The sequence below is a fragment of the Sapajus apella genome, unplaced genomic scaffold (genome assembly GCF_009761245.1).
Source record: "Sapajus apella isolate SASKATOON/1434 unplaced genomic scaffold, GSC_monkey_1.0 scaffold10, whole genome shotgun sequence".
Classification (NCBI taxonomy): Eukaryota; Metazoa; Chordata; class Mammalia; order Primates; family Cebidae; genus Sapajus; species Sapajus apella.
Genome location: NW_022436950.1, coordinates 21,716,606 through 21,739,378, shown reverse-complemented (window position 1 = coordinate 21,739,378; position 22,773 = coordinate 21,716,606). Strand labels below are relative to the sequence as shown.

Here is a 22,773-nt window from a genome sequence, read left to right as displayed (position 1 = left end):
AGAAGGGGGACCTTGGCCACCCTGCAAAGACAATATCCCAAGAGGCCTCAGCAGACAGAGCCCAAGAGCTTGAGGATACCTTCTTAGGCTCTTTCATGGTCTCTGAGAGGGGGGGATCTAAGGTTTCCCACCAGCCTTCTCAATGTGTCCCCCAAGGAACTGAAGTCTGAGGACAGACAGCATGACAAGCAATTGCAGAGTCTCCTATCTGTCTAGAAAGTCGGTACTCCAGCCCCAAAGTCACCACCACCTAGAAGCTTTCCCTGACTGCCCTAGGTGGTAAGCTTTGCTTTCTCAGGCTCTGGGATCTTGATCCTGTCTCTGTCACAGCACACATTACTCTCTAACGAAGTCATCTGTCTGTGTACCTGACCAATTACTAGATTATAAACTCCTTGAGAGCAGGAATTGCTCGACATTGAACTTTGAAATTTGGTGTCTGGCTTGGTGCCTAACAGACAATGAACGCAGGAAGGGAAAACTTGACAAGCATGTAGGCTCCAGAGAGCCTCTTCCCGCCAGTGAAAGCAACGCCTGTTTAGAGGTCATGGCTGGGCCTGCACCTCCCCCCAGCAAGACCAAATAAGGAAGGGGTAGGAGTCAAGATGGAATATCTCTTACCTGCTACCCTATGGGCCACCAGCCCTTCCAAATTCAATGGCTCCTCCTCTGGAGTCCGAGAGGGGTCTGAAGTCACTTCTTTTGGTGAGAGCAGAGGCTGAGCAGAGAGGCCAGGGAGAGAGGCTGGGGGTTGCTGAGGCCCTGGAGGGCTGTGGCTGGTTGGAAGGAAGGCAGGCAAGGAGGAAGAGGCTGGGCTCTTTGAACGGAAATCCTGGTTAGGCCCAGCCGAACATGGCTGATAATCATAAGGTGAGTAAGACCTGCCAGGAGGGACAGACTCCAGGGAGGCCCGTGGGGCCAGCTCGGGGGTTCCAAAGGAATGCCCACTGGGGATGTAGCCCGATCTGGACTGAGTCAGTGGATGGGACTGACGGGAGGATCCGGAGAGGGGCTGGGAGGAGAGTGGAGAAGCCCCTGGCCAGGCCCCAGGGACACTCTGGGACTTATGTAGCGGGGCAGCAGCCGAGGCTGGCTGCAGGTCCAGCATCAGCATATTGAGTGCTTCGATGGACTGTTCAATCTCCTGCTGGGAGGCTGCCCGTGGGAACTCAGGGAGACTGGGGATGGGGGTCTCTGCCAATGGCTGAGGGCTGGGCCTGCTGGTTACAAGACTCTCCAAGTGGGGTCTTTCCTGCTGGCGTGGAGGTGGGCGAGGCTGCTGCTGCTGCTGCTGCTGCTGCCATGAATTCAGCCCCCTCTGCACAGCCTCCCGGCTGCTTCCTCCTCGGGCTGGAGCTGGGGGCAGCTGGGGTTCAGCTTCCGAAAAGGATTGAGAGCGGAACATACCGCTGGGGTCATGGCCATAGTGGGAGGTGGTCACTGGCTGTGGCCAGGCTGGGTGGGGCCCCTCCCGCTGGTAGCCAGCTAAACCCTCCTGGGCAGAGTAGGAGGGCCGCATGGGGGCCGTGTGGCCAGCATGGGCAGTCCCCGCCTGGCTGGAGGACTCGTAGGGGTAGCCTCCTCCATTGACCATAGGCTCCATGGGATAGGGCTTGTCCAGACCATTGGTCAGTGGGGACAGGGCCTCTGGGTAGCCCCCCTCACTGGTGTTGGTGACCCCGTCCAGGGAAGACAGCGTGCCCATGCTGCCCGCACTGTGCCCATCCTGGTTTGGCAACTCATCATCCAGGATGTCTGTCTCCCGCTCAGATGCTAACGCCCCACCGTTGACATGAACCTGGGCTGGGACAACATGGCGTCCAGAGGAGGGCACAGCCAGGCCTGCCGCTGGGCGGGACCTGAGGTGCTGGGCGTGGTACATGGTGCCTTGCTTCTCTCGCTCTAAGCCAAAGCCGCTCAGCAGGCGGTCCAGCTCCCGCTTCTCCTGGGGACTCAGGGCAGCAGGAGCACTGCAGGCCCCGGGGACAGGCTCATCAGTCTTGTCTGTCTTGGTGGAGGCTGTAGAGTTGCCCGAGTCACTGCTCACAGAAAGCGTGTGCTCCACGTGGTTGGGGGTGGCCGACAGTGTAGGACGTGTGGCATTAACAGCCCCGGTGCTGCCGTGCAGGGAGTCCTTCTTCTTTACCTTTGCATACAGGCTCCCATCCAGTGGCCCCTGTGTGTGTCCCACCACCTCTGCAAGGACAGAGCCGGAGGGGAGACAAAAGACAGCAGACATCAGTGGGAGGCAGGGGTATTGTTCACTCTCCCAGAGAAAGGGGCTAAGAGTTCCCATTCCCTGCATCCTCGCCAACACAGGGCCAGGCAATGGAGCCCAACACGTGAGCAGGGAGTGCTCAGGGCAAATTCCTCCAGTCCCAAGCCTAGCTCTGACATTTCACCAGCTTCTGAGCCAGTTTTCTGGTCCATAAAATGGGGATAATCATAGAATCTGGTTGAAGCATCTGAAATTGCCAACATTCATTAAACACACAGTGCTTCGAGTTTAAATGAGTTGACACATGATATGCTGAGACCAGCTCCTGGCACGTGGTGGGAGGTCAACAGCTGGGAACCCTAACCATCACCATTATGAGTATCATTAATTCCTGAATGACCATTTCCAAAGCATCCTCAGTCCCCTCCACCACCCCATCTCAGAAAGTCTCACCCCTGCTTCAATTTCTGGCGTTCCCACCCTGAGTGAGAGGCAGAATGCCAGGAGAGTAGCCGTTGCCTTGAACGCCCATAGAGGTATCAGCATGGACAGCAAGTCATTCCTGAGGATAGTCTTTGCCCAGGGAAGCAGGGGGAGAGCCCAGGAGGGCAGCAGGGTACAGCAAAGGACCCACCACGCCCAAGGTGGTAGTGGCAGGGAGGCTGAAGACAGAGCTGGGACTCTCTAAGACAAGCTTGCCACCCTCAGCTAGGTTTGTCTCCAGCTCAATGCAAAGAATGCCCTAGAACCATTCAGAGATACAATGTCATTCATGCTGCTCACTGCCACATTCTCAAAGCCTCCTGCCAGCTCTTCCCCAGGACTGCTCACCCCTTATGGACCCCTTACCCTCCACCAGCAAGCTCAGCCCATACCACCCAAGACTCCAGGAAAGGGTCGCGGGCCCAGGGAAGGATTGCAGCAGGTGTGCAAAGATGAGTGTCCTGATCCCACTGCTCTGAGCCAGCCCAGGGGCCCCTGAAGTATGGGCCAAGGTGGGGCTCAGCCGAGCCAACAGCCCCAGTGCCAGAGGGGACACGCTTTTCCTGTGCTGGAGGATGGGGACATATAGGTGCCTTTGCAGGGAGTTCGGGGACTAGGGTAGGAGGGGAAGCATCTTAGGGATCGTGAACACAAAAACGAGATGTCTTCAGTGGGGAGAGGGTCCTCCTGTCTGCAGACAGCTCTGAGGACCCCCCAAGCAACACTTTCTCTGGAAGGAAAAAGTGAGCGCTGGGTGGCTCGGGGCCAAAGGGCTGACTCAGGAATGAAGAACTTCCCCGCCCAGAGGAACTCAGTGATTTCACACCCTGTACGGTCAGCAGCCTAGCCGCCAGCCCCGACAGACGCACACACACACGCACACGCACACACACACACACACACACACACAAGCACTTCCCCTCCCCTTACTCTTATCCTGGCTCTCCGTTAGCAAGGAAAAAGCCCCCTCCCAAAGACTGAACCAGCTCCAGACAGACACCAGCAGTCACACAGCGACCCAGACACAAAGACAATCAGAGATCACCCAAATCAGAAACACCCAGGCGTGCGCACGCACTGGATACCGCGCAATGCTAAGAACCACAGTCGGAAAGCACTGGCGTGGCCATGTACACACAGACATCAACAACACCAGCCACCATGCAGTGAACGCAGCCCGGACACCAGCACTTCACTGGGCACTCTACACTTGCATCCTCTGTGGCCATCACCTCCCAGACAGAGAGAATTACACCAATCACAGCCAGAGATAAACTGAGTCTCTGAGAGGGGAAACCATTGCAGACAATGCTACCTGACAAAGGATAAAGCCAAGATTTAAAATCAGAACTAATTTCCTTCAAAGACTATGCAATTTTTATTATGCTACACCTCTCTCCTATCACAAACACACACACGCACACACACACACCATACACACAAAGTAGAATAAACACATAACAGGCAAGAATAACCCCAAATAAATACTTTAAGCCACAAATATTTCAGAAAATGCAAATGTTCCTACCATGCCCAAGGATCAGCCCTTAGGCCAGAAGTGGCAGCCTCTAAAAATAAACACTTTGACAGAAGCCTAAGGCCAAAAACAAGTGATCAGACAACCACAAAACGAGAACATCCAGAGCAACATACACACACACAGAAACCACAGGCCACACAGGCCAGCCATGTTACAGCACCAAGAGCTAGCACAGAGATGCCCCATCAGGCACTTGCATCCCCATACACCACACACACACACACACACACACACACACCCTGGGAGCTGGATGCCCTCCTCACGTACCTCTCCAGATCTACCTCTCTGCCCTCAGCTTTCCCCAAGGCTTCAGGACCTCAGCCAACACCAGCCCCAAACAACACAAGGCCAGAGTATTGCAGTGGCCCAGGGCCCAGGGGTGGGAGCTGGTCTGAACCGAAAGGGGGTTTTGGCTAAAATACATTCTGAATCTCCACCAACCTGGCCCTAAAGGCTGCTGAGATCAGGACCAGGCACAGCTGCCTCTTCCAATCCCCCGTTATCATTGTAAAGGGGTCCTCTCACTAAAGGATGAGGGAGGCTGACCTTCATGCCTGCTCCCTCCAAAGAACTGAGCTCCTTACTTAACAAAAAAGAAGAAACCTCAGCTGGCTGTTTCTAGAGGGGCAAAGCACTGGACACAGATCTCAGCTGCACTCAGATCTCTGGGGTGGTTCTCTTGAGGATGGGGCCCCTTGGACCGGCTGGCTGAAATCTGAAGAGCTGGCTTTCCTTCTCACTGTACCTAGAAAGCTGCAGGCCCCCTCCTGGGCCAGGGCACCCCCTCTGCTGCCTACACTGTGAGGTGCCAGAATTTCCCTCCTGGGTCGGTGGTCCCCTCCATCCTTTGCATCTTCTCATCCCCCAAGTTTAGGCTCATATGGTCTGAGAAGTGGGGAGCTGCAAAGCAAAGGCTGGCATGTCCAGTGGCTTCCCCACTTAGACACGTCCCATAGTGAGAGCCACTGGGTATAGATTCAAATCAGAAAGCACACAGACCCCTGCAGCATCTCAGTCGTGATTCACAAAAGAAGAGCGTTCAGCACAAGAGCTATGAAGACATCCCCCAGGCAGGAGGGAGAATTGACTACCTGATATCTCAGCCCTTCCTTGCCCCTGTGGCCAAGCCCTGCTCTCCATTGATTGTGAAAATGTCGATATTAAACTTATTCTGTCATGTAATCTATCCCCAAGTGGGCTTCCTGTTTGCGGCAACAACATCAGGAACAAACACAGCCCAGCCACTAAGGCATAGTAAGAAAATCAAACTGGTGTAAGTTGTTTAATTAACTCCTGTTTGCTAACTACAAATGGAAATGTCTCTTGGCCCCGGACTGAACTCTTCAGGCCATCGGCACCTTTGCTGAGCTGAACTCCTCTTCCTATCCAAGGGAGGTTCTAAGGATACCCAGGCTGGTCCCAGGCTGTCTAGCCCCCACAGTGGGAGGGTTCTGCTGAAACCCCAGCACAGGGGCAGGATCTGTGGAACACATGCCCCTCCTCCTCCCATCAGAGACAGACAAAAGTCCCCAGCCCCCGCTCCGGCACACACACTCTCGTCACTCCCTTCTCCCCATCCACCACGACCACTTTAGAGCTTTTTACCGGGACCACAAGAAGCCGGAACACAACGTTGGTTTCAATCCATCAAGGCAGGAAGGGCAAAAGAGAGACGGGGGCAGAGAGGACAGGGGTGAAATAAGGTAGAGGAGGACAGGAGAGAGGACTTAAAGGAGGCTGGGGGTAGTGGCTTTATGGTTCTTAATCTGAGGGGCCTCCAGAGCTATCTCCTTAAAGTCCCAGCAGCTGCCAAGGGAGTGGTCAGCTCGGGGGAATCCATCTCGATGAGACGAAGCTGGACACCCAGAGCAATAGGGCATGGGCTAGAGGGAGGGGTCTGCATGGTTGAGGGTTGTGGGTACCGGCATGAGTGGCAATGGAGTGGATTAAACTGAAGCAGAAACACAAGCTGCAGGCGGCCCCAGGTGGAGAGCTCCAGGCCCCATGCCCAGCACATCTGCCCTCATGGGCTGAAAGGTCCTGTGCCCTGCCCATTCCTCTAGGTGGCTGCAAAATCCAAAATCTCTCCATGGCCCCACTGGCTTTGTCCGAGGCTATCTCCCTGGTCTTCTCAGCAGCTGCAGGGAGTCCCAGACTCCACCCTTGACACTGAGCTTGATTGCACCAAGGGGCCTTAATTCTAGGACAGCCGTAATCCAGATGCGCGAGTCATGCTTTTGGAAAGCTCTGAGGAAAATCCCCAGCTGACTTGGGTGTGCACGCACTCCCTGAGGCTCCCTCCCAGCAAAGGGTGCAGAGGTGTGGACGGCACTAATGCTGCAGCAGAGGCCAGGATGCGGGAAAGTAAGGATGCAGCCAGCTCACACACTTAAAAAAGAACAAAGGAAAACAGGGAACGCTGAAGCCGCACAGCTTCAGGGCAGTCATTTCCTAATTTTAATGTCTATAAGAACCTCCCCTGAAGACTGTTACCAATCTAGATTTCAGGACCCTATCCCCAAAGACTTCCAATTGGAGACCTGGGTCTCCAGGGGGTCTTGGCGCACACACAGCTGGAGGACATTTAGAGAAACCCGCCCCAGGTGATCAGCACTTTGGGCTCTGAGGTCAAGAACACGCACTTCTCTTCCTTACGAGAAGTAGGGAGGTGTTGCTTATTTAGATGTTAGGACAGAAGGCCCAACCATAAGAATAAAAGGTGCCAGCCATATTGACGGCAAGAAAGGACCTTCGTTGGCGATGACCCAGTGAGGACAGACTCTTCCCTGTCCTGCCAACAGGTAGGTTTTCAATAGCAAATGATTTATTAAGGTTTTCAGGATGGGTCCCTTCATGATAAAGAGTCCTTTGGGTCCACGTCCAGCAAATAACAATTCATTAAAATGCATTACCCAGAGCCATGACGACCAGCCAACCAACGTGGGGGAAAATCGGTGCCATGCCAATGAAGAAGCACAATCCCTACCCCGGACATAGGCAGTTTGGAGGCAGACTGGGCAGAACTCCTTAAAAGGAGGAGTGGGAGGCCAGGCGCAGTGACTCACACCTGTAATCCCAGCACTTTGGGAGGCTGAGGTGGGTGGATCACAAGGTCAGGAGTTCAAGACCAGCCTGGCCAAGATGGTAAAACTCTATCACTACTAAAAATGCAAAACAAATTAGCAGGGGGTGGGGTGGTGGGCAACTGTAATCCCAGCTACTCAGGGGGCTGAGACAGAGAATTGCTTGAACCTGGGAGATAGAGGTTCCTGGGAGGTAGAGGTTGCAGTGAGCAGAGATAGCACCACTGCACTCTAGCCTGGGCAACAGAGTAAGACTCTGTCTCAAAAAAAAAAAAAAAAAGAGGAGTGGGGAATCCAAGGCCATGTGCATCTGAGAGGTGGGTGAGCTTTGATGAGAAGTGAAACTTGGCCAACAGGCTCCCCAGATAGCAAGTTGTGGTTGCATTTTCCCTTATCCACACACTCTGCCCCGGCCGTGGAAGGAGGCAGGAGAGGCTACGGCTGGGGCAGGACAAGAGGAGGAGGAAGGGCTGGGAACAGGGAGGCCACAGGGGATGTAGCTCTGGAGAGGAGACAGGGAAGTGCACCCTCCCACCCCACCTTGGCCACCAGACACACGAGCACTCAGAAACATGGTTCCCATCTTAATGGCCATGTCAGCTTGCATCGGCCACTTACCCAGTCACAGCCCGGCCTCTGGGCTTGTCAGGTGAGGACTTGAATGTGTGCGTGCAGCTTTGCTGAGTGATGGCACTCAGGAGCTAAGGCTCTTGAGCTAGACCTGGCATATCCGAGCACTCTCTACTTTTCCTCTTTCCATCTCCTGGTTTACATTTCAACAGCTCTCATCACCCACAGGGTAAAGCCCAACCCCCCTGCTGGAAATGTCAGACCTTTTACCACCCAGCCTCTGCCTGCCTTCTGAAGCCTCACTTCCCTGTCCCCCATATCCCAAACACCTGCCGTTCTGTTCCTACTCTTCACACGCTCTCTCCCCTCTGCACCTCTGTGCGCGCTGTTCACCCCTGAGATGCCCTTCCTCATCCTTCCCAGTGAAACTCCCAACCTCCCAGGCAAACGCTTTCAGGGTCAGTTTGAACTTCCCTGGGAAGTTTCCATTCATCTGACTTCTTCCCTGCTGTCCTCCAGACTCAGGTAAACCTCAGCTGTGCTCCTGCTATCCCTTGCAGACATCTCCACTGTGACACTAGTCACCCACAGAATGGTCACTATGCATGTCCATGGCTATCTTCCCACTGAGCTGAGAGCTCCTTGAGGAAAAGCCTTTATTTCTCTCACTTTCTCCCTCTCCTTAGGGCCTGGTTCCCGAATGGTGCCATCCACATGTGGCCTGTGTGATTGATGCTTCTTGGAGCTCAGTGTGTAACTTGTATGTCTGTACAGAATGGCCCCAGAGAACAGTGCTTGGCCCATATTAGGTGTTCCATAAATGCTTTTTGCATTACACTGAGTAGCCCAGAAAGCTTTATGTAGTTCTGTCAGCCACTGGGATCCTCTTCTTTCACCACCACCCAGTGAAAAATCAGGGGTTCTAAGTGGACCCCAAGCTTCTCCCAAAGGTGAGGGAAGAGAGTCAGTGCAGCCAAAACATGAGCGATGGGTATTCCTCATGTTCAGCAGCAAAGGCTGGGCAGAGTTGAGGTCCCTGAACCAGTGCCTACCCCATGGCATCCCCCACAGACCTCTCCAGCTACACTCCAGCCCAGTGGACAGTCACTGTCCTAGACCAAGGACCCTGGGAGATGTGATGAGATAAGGCAGTTGATGGACATCCCAAAGCCCATCTGTGGATCCCAAGATACAGCATAAGCATCGAAAAGTTAGGGTGCTGTCTCTGGAGATCCTGTCACCCAGGAATTGTGTGGAGAATGTCAGGCTCCAGCCAGGCAAAATGGGACGACGCACTGAACAGGAACTGCAGCTACAAGAGCCTGAGAAGTGGCTCAGACCACCCCACTGGGTTTTCACCTGCCAGGGGAAGTGATGTGAGGAAGGCATGAGGGCAGTGAGGAGAAGCCCAGCCTCTGGCTCCAGGAAGACCCTGGCCTCTTGAAACATCCTGGCATTGGTGGCAGGGACTTCCAGTCTGTGACAGTCCTGGCCTCCACCCATGTCAGCTTCCCTTCCCACAGACAGCCGAGTATTGAGGCAGCCCTTTGTTCTGCACAGCCTGCAGCAAGCTCTGGAACTTTCTCAAGGAGAATGGACTTCCACAGGGGCTCTGAAGATCTGCAGAATTAGGGGTTGAAGAGAAATCCCGGAACCTCTGAAGGAGAGCCACACAGAGGAGACATAGCCTCTGAAACAGCAAAGAGGGCAGGTGCCAGGTGCAGCCAGAAGACTTAGGGGCACATTGGAAACATGGACAAGCACAGGGCCTCAGGCCCCTGTGGGCAGGGACAGACCAGTCCATGAGTGACAAACAGACACTGTTTTTCTTCCCACTTAATAGCACACATCGGAGGGAACCCACTGCACCTTCAGAAAGTGAACAGAAGAGAACAAGATTTTTCTTAGGGCTGTGCTGTCAATCTTGTCACAGGTGGCTTTGTCCTCTAAGCAAGTGACCTCATCAGTGTCACCCACAAGCTTGCCTCTGGACCTAGGGAGGGTGGCCCAGCTGGGCTTCTCCTGGCCACCTCCCCATTCCACTGAGTCCAAGAAAAATAGAGAGGGAGGCTCAAGGCCTGAGACCCGCATGGAACCCAAATCTGAATGTCAGCCTGTGGCCTTGAAGATGGAGAAAGTAAGCTTCAGACTGAAATCAAAAATAGAGCCCCTCCCACCCATGGCTGCCTCCGCTGCTGCAGGCCCTCTGGGGGACAGCAGAAATGGGATCTTCAGGGCCAGGGAGGTCGGCTGAGCCCTGGGGCTTTTAGAGCTGAAGGGCCTTAGGGGAGGAGTTAATCCCCTGCCCACCCCTCACTTTATAGGCTGACAATGAAGCTCAGCAGGCTCAGGACCACCCAAGGTCACTCAGCAAGGAAGTGTAAAACCGAACCTCCGGCTCCCCCTTCAGCGTTCTTGTTCTTCATGCCACTTCAAGGTGAAGATGGCTGGGGCTGGGGTCGTTGGAAGACAGACTTTCCAACTATGGCTGTGGACCCAGAACCACAAGACAACATAATATATGCTGCTTCTGCCAAGCGATGATGATAAATGTGTCCCCGGGCCCTCCTTAGGAAGGACCCATGGCAATTTTCCCAGATACCATCTTACTTGAATTTATACCATGCCCTCCATAAAAAGGGAGTAGGAGCAGAAAACCTGATCGCGACCTTGACTTTAGTCCCAAGGGACCAGGGGCCCACAGGGTGAGTGATCTGCCCTGCCTCGGACAGCCCGCACCCACAGGACAAATGTGAACGCTCAGACCCAGCCTCCTGACTCTGGCCTGGCCTGTGTCCTCCCTAGCCTGCAGCTATAACCCGAGCCTGGCACTCCCGCCCCTACCCTCAGCCTATACGGGCAGCAGACACCACAGGTACACTCAGGATGATAAAAATAGCTCTAGAGCCCAAAACGAGCTGAATCCTTCTCTGCCAGGCCAGAGTGCCAGCCTGGGCACTCAGAGATCCCTGGCCAGAGGGGAGTCAGGCTTCCAAGAGTCCTGCCAAAGTCAGGAGAAAGCCGTGAATGGGAGCCCACAGGAGGCCGGTGGGGAATGGTGAGCACTGGAGGTGCCCCGAAGCTCAGGCCACAGATGCAGGGAGGGGGCATCCCGAATAACACCTCAGCGGGGCCGTCTACGCTTCCACCTCATTCCCTCTCCCCACCCTATTTGCGCCCAAGGTGAACCATCACTCCATAAGACTTAGGATAACTGAGACACACGGCCCCCCACCAACCCAGGTACCCTTGACCTGAAAGCCGTGGCTCTTACGTGTCCCAGAAGCAAGTTCAGGAGGGAGACCGTGAGGCCTGTCACATCCTCATCAGACAGCAGCACAAGGGGCCAAGCCCCGCTCAGCCACAAGCCCTTCCCCAGTGGGGTCGTGACAGAACCTGCCCCTCCACACCCTCCTAGCACGGAAGCACCACCTCACAAGCCCAGGTCCAGCAGAAAGCCACACAAGGACACTCACAGGCCAAACAACTGCCCAGCAGACACTTACCCTCTGGAGGGAGAGGGAGGAAGCAGAGGGAAGCCCACTCTGATTTGATCCTGGTGCCCCAAGTTCCCAGTAATTCCTACAGGGCTGCAGCTCCAAGTGCCGTCTGTGTCCTACTCAAGCTCCCTCCGACTGTCAGGGGTGGGAGGAGCCAGTGCCGCCTGCCTGCCCATGTACACACACACACACACACACACACACACACACACACACACCCCACTCCCTCCCTCCCTCCCTCCACTCTCCTGCGTGCTCTCACCCCAGCTCAGCTTGCTCTGCCTCACTCTGGCTTGTAGGAAGCCAGTGGGATAAAACTCTGTCTGTAATTTCAGCCAGCTGGGTCCCCAGGGCTTCACTTATCATCCTGCAGCTATGCAGTTCTTGAATGACATCACAGTGGCTTCCCAAGCCCTCCACTCCCACCGGCCGGGAGTCAGGAAAAGTGGCCAGCCCAGTCCAGCCCCAGCCCCAGCCCCAGCCCAGCCCCAGCCCCAGCCCCAGCCCCAGCCCCAGCCCAGCCCCAGCCCCTGCTCAACTCTCACCCAGCACAGTCGAGCCCAGCCCGGTCCCAGGGTCCCAGCACAGCCCAGCCCAGCCCCAGTCCCAAACCCATGGCAGCCCCAGTGCCCTGAGGAGAAGCAGGAGAGAACCTGGGAGCAAAGTGAAACTGAGGTCCTGAGCAGAGAGGCAGGGATGCAAGGGCCAGAGAGGGAGGAGAGAGAGGTCCTATGAGGGTACTGAGATTTATTTCCCCAAATTTTCCACATTTTTTTTCCATTCTCGGCAAATGGAAGGCAGAACAGATGACAACAATTTTCCAGCTGCTGAACAATAAGGTGGAAATCTTTTTTCCCTCTCTCTCCCTCTCTTTCCCCTCCACAGGGCAGAGTCTGGGAGCCAGGACACTTCCTTGACTTGAAAAAGGAAAAAGGAAAACCTCCCACAGGGCCCTGCACCTCCCAGGTGGACACAGGGCCTGAACAGAAGGACCGGGGTGTCACCCAGGCAGGGCCCCTGCACCTCCCAGGTGGACACAGGGCCTGAACAGAAGGACCGGGGTGTCACCCAGGCAGGGCCCCTGCACCTCCCAGAGGTGGACACAGGGCCTGAACAGAAGGACCGGGGTGTCACCCAGGCAGGGCCCCTGCACCTCCCAGGTGGACACAGGGCCTGAACAGAAGGACCGGGGTGTCACCCTGGCAGGGCTCCAGGAGGGGACAGGAGCCCCAACATGACGTTCTCAGTGCAAAGCTTTGGATTCTGGCTTAGCAAGCTTGACATTTTGGGGGCCTAACTTTAGGACGGTCAGTGTGTGTCTGGCCTGCCATATTGATCCTCCAGGCCACCTGACCTGCTCCAATTGACTGGCTATTGGTATTCTGCTTGTTCCCGTCTGTGGAAATCATGAATAGCACAGTATCATTTTTCAGAGTTCGCAGTGCCTCACCGTCATTCCCAACCACCCAGGTCCGAGGCAGACCATGCAGCCGGAAAACAAGTGAGCGGCCCTCAACTTCCTACCGTGATCCCAGTGTGCTCTAAAAAGTGCCAGGAGTCCCTAACTGATAGGAAGACAGCAAATCCCCACTCTTATTAGCATGTTTTGTGACTTATTTGTATATCGATTGAATTTCCCAACCCAGTTCTCAGAGTGGACAGGTGGTGATCTGGGCTTTGCAACCAGACCAGTAGGAGCCTCAGTGACTGGTGTCTCCATGCAGAGGGCCCCAGCTAGTCTGCGACCCCAGAGTGCTTCCACGGACACAGGCTTGCCCTAAGCAGTAGTCGCCCCCATCCTCATGCTCAGACCTTCCCAGCTAGGTTTGGTACTGTGGGATTGGGAGGGAGAGCCCTACCAGGTACAGCCCACCTACTTCTCCCTCTGTTTCCCCTGAGCATGGGAAATCAGACACCTGAGACCTCAGCCCCTCCTCACTGTCAGTACCCCTCCCTGGCTGTTGCTCTTTGAGGGCAAAGAAAGAAAATAAGGGGAAGAACAAAAATGGTACCCAGTGCCCTGTACAGCCCTATCTTTTTTTTTCTTTGAGACGGAATCTCCCTCTGTCACTGGAGTGCAGTGACACCATCTCGACTTACTACAATCTCCTCCTCCTGGGTTCAAGCGATTCTCCTGCCTCAGCCTCCCGAGTAGCTGGGATTACAGGTGTGCACCACCACGCCCAGCTAATTTTGTATTTTTAGTAGAGGTGCGGTTTCACCACGTTAGCCAGATGGTCTCGATCTCCTGACCATGTGATCTGCCTGCCTCAGCCTCCCAAAGTGCTGGGATTATAGGCATGAGCCACCACGCCCAGCCCACTGCCCTATCTTCACTGATGAGATAAAGTGAGACAGCTCGTCACAGACTTCAAAGTGACCATTAAAATCAGGAAGGGCAGGGGAGGGGAAGCAGATGGGTTCCATGCCTCAGGCTTCACCTGGGGAAGACCACAGTTTGGACAAACTATGGCAATTATCCTCCTACCTCCATAGAACCTTCTAGAACTAACCAACAAATCCCAGGCTTCTGAAAGGTTTAAGTCACTCCAGTTCACCCACTTGTCCCCACCCCACCCAACCCACAACAGTGTTAGCAGAGATTTTGTTTGCATACAGCCTTCATGATTATTTGCCCATCTGAATACCATCTACATTATCATTTTGTAAGTTGTAAAAATAAGCTTCATTTAACTTAAATTAGTTCTAAGCACAATATCCATGATGTCACAGATTCAATGTGCAAAATATATACCTTTTTTCCAATATGCATCAAAATAAATATACCTAATATCAGTTCATATACAATTAGCAGTCTGACCCCTGAACCCATACTTTGGAAAACACTACCACACAATAGTTCCTTCCAGTGGCAACCCCATCCAATGGTTCTCCACTGCTATCCAGGGGAGCAGCTATACTAGAAAGCCCCCGGGAAGTTTTATAAGAACCCTAATCCCCGACTCCACCCAGAGGCAAATCTGTCTGGGAGGGGCCTGGGAATATGAATTTGAAAATGGTCCCCACTACAAATAAGGGACAGCCAGAATTGACAAAAACTGTTCCTAGCTGTATTCAAATGCTTCCAGGTTCAGGAGTCTCACTGTCTTCCCCCAAAAGCCCAGCTCACCTTTAGGGGGCTGTAATAGTGGATTTTAGCTCAGCATAAGAAAAAACATCCAGAAGCCCTGTCTTTTCCACTAACTGGCCTTATGGTGCCCAGTGGAATGGGTCAGAACAAACCAATCACTCCCTCGGGAGAACCCTTCAGATACTGAATGAGACACGCCTGTCCTCCAAAATCTCCCCTTTGACAGAGAACGCCTCTCCCTGCAAGTCCCTGAGCCCAGCAGACTTTCTGGTTGCTTCTCTGCACTTGCTTCCAGTCGTTCTTGATCACTCTGAAGCAAGGGACCCACAAACATCCCATGTGGGCACCCTGACCTACGAGAGGCACAATAGGCCTATCACCTCCCATGTTCTGGAAGCCATGCTTTTGTTAATACAGACTAAGATTATGCCTAGCCCTACTCATTCTCAACACTTCAGTATCTGCCAGGTTAAGAACATGGACTTGGAAGTCAAACAGACATTGGTTTGAATACAGAGACTACCAATGACTAGCTTGAGACAACCCTGAGCCACTTACTTGCCTGAGCTTCAGTTTTCTTATCTGTAAAATGGGTATATTAGTCATTGTGTCTCAGAAAGTAGTGCAAAGACTGATAGAACACATGAAAAGCTCTCAGCACAGTGCACAGAACACAGAAGGTGTTCCAAAGGACAGACCACCAGCAGTGTGGCACAGGCTTCCCTGTCTCCCCTTCCTTGCCCTGCACCTCCTGCCCCCTGAGCAGTACCTCTGTGACCCTATCTCATCAGGCCATATGTATCACACCCAAAGCATAAGCTTTAGGACATACCCTATCTCTGCTCAAAAATCATGGCCTGGAATGCCCAGTACAGAGAAGAGGCTTCCAACATGGTGCAGACTCCAAGGATGTGATAGCGTTCCATTAACAAATACTGAGGCTATACCAACACTGGTCACTGTCAACGGTATGCCTGAAATGCATTGCCACTTCCACCTGCAGAGATGGCTTCAGCATCAAGGACCACATGGAGAGAAGGATGGGCATGACCTCAGCTGCCCGCATAAATAGGAAAGAACTTCCTGGGGGCTTGGGCAGAGGGCGGGACATGGCAAATCTGGTTCAAAAAAGGATACAATTCATTTTACCATGTTTCCTATTTGGGGGAAAAAAAAGACAATTTTTTTTTTCTTAAAACAAACTACAGAAAATGACAGGAGAAAAGTCTTTCCCAATAGGGGATGGGTTAAACTACGCTTGAAAGATGATGGTATTACTATGTCTTCAGAGGCAGCTGAGTATTCCCTGTACCCTTTGAGATGGCCCTGAGCAGGGAAGTTTCATGAAACACAAGTTTTAGAGGCAGGGGGGTGGGCCTAGATACCTTCTGGAGACTTCTCAGGTACCAAGGATTCTTCGAGACCCCAGATTTGTCACTTGACGCCATACCGTGGGCAGCCAGCCCAGGACATTTGCTAGAATCCCAGTATGGTCAAGCCAGAGGATGTAGTGAAGTTTATCTGGCCTAACCTACCCACCCGATTTCATCTGCCCAACTCATGGAGGGGAAAAGAGTTTCCCACAGTCACAGATGGTCAGTGCTGGAGTGAGAACGCCACCAGGGCCCCTGACTCTCCGAGGGAGTCCTCCCCACTGCCAAATCTCAGTCAGACGCCATGAGATGAGTGCTCGGAGACTATGAACTCTCATTATAGAAGAGCCACCAGTGTCTGCAGGTTTAGATATGCAAGGAAAGTGGGACATTGGTGGGCAATTTTACAATGAAGACATACTCCCCAACTGTAGGTCAAGCAAATACCCTAAATCCCTCTAAATCATCCTTCTAGCCAGCAGACCTATGGCTGGAGCCAGGTGGCCAGGGCCCCTCATTCACACTAAGAGGTCTCTCCAGGGAGGAAGGTGCTCCAGCCTCCATGGCCACCGCCTCCTGAGGCTTAGCCCCTTCCTGTCAAGCTCTTTCTTTGGTAGGTATAAAGCAACATTCCTGCCCTGGCTCTTTGTTCTTTCTCTTAAGGAACAGAATGGCTGAGTGTTCATTCCAAGCAGCCCTATCCCAGAACAGAAGGAGGGAACAGAACAGAGTGTCCCCAGTGAAGGGACAGATGAGCTCACAAAGATGAGAGGTTAGAGGAAAGAGAAGCACCTCCGAGGTAGACAGGGCCCCCCAAGGAACATGTAACAATAACTGCAGATATTTGGGGTTATTGCACTTAGAAGAAATACTCCTGGTGTCTAATGGGTAGAAGCCAAAGATGCTGCTAAACATCCTACAATACACAGGACAGACCCCACAACAAGCAATTATCTGGTCCCAAATGCCAGTAGTGCCGCAGGTGAGAAGCCCTGAGCTACACTGAAGGGTGAAGGAGCTTAGGGTAGAAGAGACCGATCTCTGAACTGAGACTCAGGAGTCGGGTTTCAACCCCGGCTGGGCCATGACTTCACTGCTTAACCTTGGGCATGTGATTTCCTTCTCATGGGACTCAGTTTCCAAAGTGGTAAAACGATCAGGAGGAGATAAGCTTCAAACCCTAAAACTTCTGGTCCTATGGTGGACAGCCATCAAGGAAGAAAAAGGGGTGGCTGGAGGGAGTAGTCAGGGTGGGGGAAGGAAGGTGTCCCCCAAGATAGGCATGGTGTCAAGGTCTCAAACACCTGGGGATAGAGGGTGGAAGAGCCTGCTGCCTGGGGTGGGCACAGCGGCTGCATATGTGATGAAAACATGTCCTTAGACCTCCCCAGGACCTCTTCCCTGCCTCCCAGCCCAGTGGACAGGGAAGGCAGGGCCACAGGAGCAGGGCAAGCTTCAGGCATCCCTGGCAGTGCCTTAGCCTTCCAGGGTCTTCACACTCCCCATCCCAGGAAGGCAATGGGCAGAGCCAGGCCCAGAGAACAGGACAAGAGCCCCAGTGCCAGAGGATTACTCAGGAAGGGAATTGCCAACATCCAGGCAGATGTCCATGTTGGATGAGGGTCGGAATATATCCACTCACTGCCCTCCTGCTTCTCCCCACCCTTACTGCTCCCAGGACATGGACACCATGTCAGTGGCAGTCCTCACTTGCAGAGGATGGAGGGAGAATTCGGAGAGTGGATAAGGGGATTTGGGAGTAAGGGTGAAGGAGATGATAGAATGGAATGAGGCAGGCACATTATTGACTATGTGCCTGCACTTTAAAGGAGGTCCCCTTGTTTGGTTCCATGACTGCCTTTTGAGGTGGGCATTGTTATGCCCATCTTCCTGATAAAGAAACTAAGGCTCGGACCTTGCGGCTTGCTCAGGATTACATTGCCCGTCTGACTCTGACACTCATGCTCTTTCTGCTTCCCAGAAGGGAAGGAGAAACAAGAAAGGAGATGGAGGAAGCAAAGGGTCAGGTCTTAGAAGATCCAGCAAGAAAAAAGGAGTGGAGAGTGACAATAAGGTCACAATGCTGGTTTATAACAAGCTCCAGCAGCCAAGGGAGCATTGCCCCCATCAAACTGATTCCCTGGGAATTTTATGCATTCATCCTCACAATGCTACCAGGGCATGCTTTCCAGCAAAAGCACTTCTGGAAACAAGTAGAACACTGTCTCAGAGGTGGTTTATAATTCACACAAATGAAACCATCTCTGCAAGTGAGGTCAATCACTTACTCTTGACCCAAAACAGGTCTCAGCATCCACATATAAGTTGGGTTACCAAACTGGCTGGGCAGTTTTATAATTACAGCTCCCAACATTGATGGCTGGGGCTATGCAGTGGGGCAAGAGGTCCATGTGGTTCCACATAGAGAGGTGGGTGTGTGCAGAGGAGCCCATGTGGCTCCATGCATAAGAAATAGGTGTGTGCAGAGGGGTCCATGAGGTTCCATGCATGAGAGGTGGGTGTAAGTGGAGGGGTCCATGTGGTTCCATGCATGACAGGTGGGTGTGTGCAGAGGGGTCCACGTGGTTCCATGCATGAGAGGTGGGTGTGAGTGGAGGGGTCCATGTGGTTCCATGCATGAGAGGTGGGTGTGAGTGGAGGGGTCCATGTGGTTCCATGCATGAGAGGTGGGTGTGTGCAGAGGGGTCCATGTGGTTCCATGCATGAGAGGTGGGTGTGTGCAGAGGGGTCCATGTGGTTCCATGCATGAGTAGGTGCAGAGGTGGGTGGAGGACCTGGGTGGGTATCTGCTTCCTTCCCTAAATAAGTCCATCTAGGCCTAGGCTGAAAGTGACTCACTCATGCAGAGGCCACCAAGCCATGGAACACAGGCCTACCTAGGAGACAGGAGCAAGGATACCACCCTTGGGCCTTTCTGTTTTTGCATCACATAAGGAGCACCCATCTGCTTCTGGAAGGTTCTCAAGCAATGTACAGACAGAGACAGGAAGAAAGCGAAGAAGGAGAGATCTGAGAAGCTTTGAGCTTTCATATCAAAATCTGATCTCACTGGCCCTGGAAAAGGAGAACACATATCCAAGAACACTTTGCTACTAACAATTTTTTAAAGCAATCAAAGGCGTAAGTCTCAGATGAGCAGCCAGGGCATTGACTGGCTGTAAAGATGTAAAGATCAGGCAGTCTGAAGCTCCCCCACCCATCAACGGCTCTGTTGCTGCTTCCCAGGGCACAGGGAGATAAATGGCCTAGGGTTGACCACTCTGATCCAGTATCCTAGAGCCAGCATTGTCTGAGGCAGGACACCTCATGTCCCTGAGGGATAATCTTGTGAGCGCAAATAATGCTTGAGCAAAGAAAGGGGGACAGGAGGAAAGGGACTTTGGGGTGAGACTCCTGAGTCCCCTTTGCATAAGAATGAGCCAGGGCCTTGTCAAAACCCTCAGTTTGCCTTGTTTTTGAGCCATGGTCACTCATCCCACCTAGACAGATGTATGGGGTAAAAGGATTCTTCTCAACTTTCAGAAAATCTAGAAAATCTAGTTCTGGCACCTGTTTCTGTTTCTCAGATTCCCAGAAGGCAAGAGGGTTCTCCGGAATGTCAGACCTCCAACCTTCCAGCAGCAGCTAAAACTCACCTCTCCAATTCTGTCCCTAGACCTCTAACCAGCCACAGTGTGACAAACAGGCCTAAAGAAAATACTGATCAGGCGAGATGGCTCACACCTGCAATCCCAGCATTTTGGGAAACTGAGGCGGGTGGATCAGAAGGTCAGGAGTTCAAGATCAGCCTGGCCAAGATGCTGAAACCCCATCTCTACTAAAAATACAAAAATTAGCCAGGCCTGGTGACGGGCACCTGTAGTCCCAGCTACTTGGGAGGCTGAGACAGGGAATTGCTTGAACCCGGGAGGCAGATGTTGCAGTGAGCCAAGATCGTGCCACTGCACTCCTGCCTAGGACACAGAGCAAGACTCTGTGTCTCAAAAAAAAAAAAGAGAGAGAGAGAAAGAAAAGAAAACGTGGTCTGGCTGCAGCAGCAGACTGGGAGCCAAGGCGCCAGAATTCTAAGGGGTGAGTTTGGACAGGCCTCAGTTTACTCCCCTGTGCAATGGCTGACAGCAAGTAGAGGATCCCTAAAGTCCTGTTTGGATCTTAATCCTCAAGGATACAACTCGGAGAAGACACTCCACCACCAGGCCCTGTTTGGATCCCAGAGCCCCTGGACTCTGCGGGCCTGTTTCTTCTCTCCTACTATTTCTGCAGCAGCAATGAAGCCCCTGAGGCTAGGACAGGAACAGGGACTTATAGGAAGTCTGTAAATACACGCCAGGCTGCAGAGGTTCCCAGGCCATGCAGGACAATCAAGGGGCTGATTTATTTTCATCAGTGAAATGCTGAAACTCAATCCCTGGAGCAAGATGACCCGGCAGACAGCAGCAGGCAGCTCCTCACCCAGAGCAGAATTAGCTAATCCCCAGCCTCCCAGGCCTCTCCACTGGGGCTGGCAGAGGGAGGAGACAGGGAGAGGGCCGAGCTGACTAGCTTTGCCACTGTGGCTCCAGATCCCTTGGGCTGGCCTCTCCCCTCCCCCATCACTGGCCTGCAAGGGTCTCCAGGACACAGGCACAGCACTGGGCAGAGCTGTACAGGCATGCGGCCCATTTTTACTCACCTCCTGTTCTCTAGGTTCTCAAACCCCAGCTGCATGGGGCAGAGGGCAGGGATCCTCAGGACTCCTACCTTGTGAAAAATGGTTAGAAATGCTACGCTGAGAAATGGTCGGTGTCAGAATCCAAGTTCTGTCCCTCCCTGGCTGTGTAAACATTGGTAGGTTACTTAACCTCTCTGTGCTGTTTCTTCAGCTGTGAAATAGGATCACGAGTACTCAGGTCACAGGAGAGTCGTGAGGAGTACAAGAAATTATGGGTACCTACCAGTATCTCATGGGGGAGGTGTACATTAAAGGAGGTCGGGTGGGGAAATGATTCTCCTCCTCATCCCCAACCAAATCACTGACTGGGAGCATCAATTAATACAATCCTTATGAAGGCCAATTTTTATCTGGCCCTGCCTATAAAAATTATTTGCACATATATTCTTCTACCCAGCAATTTCACTTCCAGAAATCTGTCCTACAGATAGGCTTACCCAAATGAAAATGGTATATGTACAACACTATTTACTGCAGCACTTTTTGGAAAGAGCAAAAGATTGGAAACAACTTAAATGTTTCCGTGATTTAAAGGCAGTTTTAAAAACGTAGTTATTAAAACGTAGTCCTCACATACAGTGGAATAGTATGCAGCTGAACAAAGTGAGAAGACTCTTCACCTGCTATTATGGAAAGATCTTTACAAGGTATCATTGGATACAGAGGCTGAGGGCAAGGCCAAATCCTTACCACAGCTACCAGACCCCCGGTCATCTACTCCCCATTACCTTATCTCCCAACACAACCTCCATTCGGTCACACTGTCTTCCTTCCGGCTTCCCAAACATCTCAGGTGGGCCCCTGTCTCGGGGCCTTTGCACCTGCTATTCCCTCTTCCCAGAATGCTCTTCTCCAGATATTTGTCTGGCCAGCTCCTGTACCTCCTTCAAGTCTTGGCTTAAGTGTTTCCTCCTCAGAGGGCCTGGACTGACCAACTCCCCTTTTTAAAAATACCAACTCATTCAGTGCCCCCATTCCCAATCACCCTATTTTGCTCCATTTTTCCCAGACTATTTCTCAACTTCAAACAGGCTCTTTCATTTATTTATTGTCTCTTTAAAAATGTGTTATTGTCTGCCTCCACTAGAATGGAATGTCCGCATGGCAGGGATCTCTGTTTCATTCATTGTTCTGTCCTCAGCATCTAGAAAAGCGAGTGGCTGGCACAGAGTAAGCACTCAATAAACGCTTGTTGAATGAAGAAGCAAATGTGACCGAGGATAGCTTATGTACCAAAGAACGTAGATGATGTGGGTTTTTTCCTTTTCTTCATCTTCTTCTTCAATCTCATGGACTCGAGGTTAGGCCTAGCCTCGTGTCATTCCCACCCTCCCATATGTGGAAGTGTTTTCTCAAAGGGAGGAGGCCATAACCTGCAGTCTGGCCATCAATGATGACCAGTGCCAGGGAGGCAGGACCCCTGAGCAGAGGGAGTGAGTCACACCTGGGGATGGAGCCTGGCATTTGGATAGTGATGGGGAAGAGGTTCACAGACACCTAGTTCTGCATAATGGAAAGAATACTGGACTTGCAGCCAGAGGCCTCAGTTCGAAGTCCAGCTCAAGAACTGAGATGGTTGAAGGTGAACTCAGGAAGTATTTTATAAAATGCCACCCAAGGTCAGGTAGTGGTATTAGCAAAAGCTAATGCTTAAATAGTGGCTGAGCTAGGTACCCTCGTATTATTTCTTTTAATTCTCAATGCTGTAGGACAGGTACTAGCCTTCTCCCTACTTTACAGTGAGAACACTGAGACCCAGAAAGGCTAAATGATTCGCCCAAGGTCAACAAAAGGCAAGAGGTAGAGCTAGGGCTCAAGCCCAGAGAGCCTGAGTCCCAAGGCCACGCTCCCAACCACTACGGGGCCTCCCAAGGATCTTCCCACCTAGAGATTATCACCTCCCAAGGACGTGGGTTCTACCCACTCCGGCCCACTCTAAGATACTGTCCTTAATTTTAATGAAGGCAGCCTATTACTGAAGCTATGTGAGTTCAGTGACTTTGGCAGGATTTTAGAAGGTCTCGTGCCAGGGAGAGGGACATAGAGAAGAAAGAAGGAGATTTATAGGGGATGAATCATCCATGAGCAGCTGAGGAAGTAGAGGGAGGGTTATCGAAAGGAAAAAGGACTGATCATTCGCCAGACCCCAGATCCCTTGAAACCATTTCCCATAAACAGCCTCA

General features: G+C 52.5%; 1 protein-coding gene and 1 long non-coding RNA gene across 19 annotated transcripts in view; one reads left to right on the top strand and one right to left on the bottom strand.

Moving 5' to 3' along the window:
- Window positions 1-22,773, bottom strand: part of TNS1 (tensin 1) — a 204,574-nt gene that overhangs the window by 46,286 nt on the left and 135,515 nt on the right. For all 18 annotated transcript variants that reach the window (XM_032278268.1, XM_032278266.1, XM_032278265.1 and 15 more), the window contains one exon: window positions 622-2,196. In XM_032278268.1, the coding sequence (XP_032134159.1) occupies window positions 622-2,196 (1,575 nt within the window). The remainder of the gene's footprint in view (window positions 1-621; window positions 2,197-22,773) is intronic.
- On the top strand, window positions 3,206-17,587 carry LOC116551808. The gene is made up of 3 exons (XR_004269071.1): window positions 3,206-3,290; window positions 9,110-9,115; window positions 17,577-17,587. It is a non-coding gene; the product is annotated as an uncharacterized LOC116551808 (long non-coding RNA).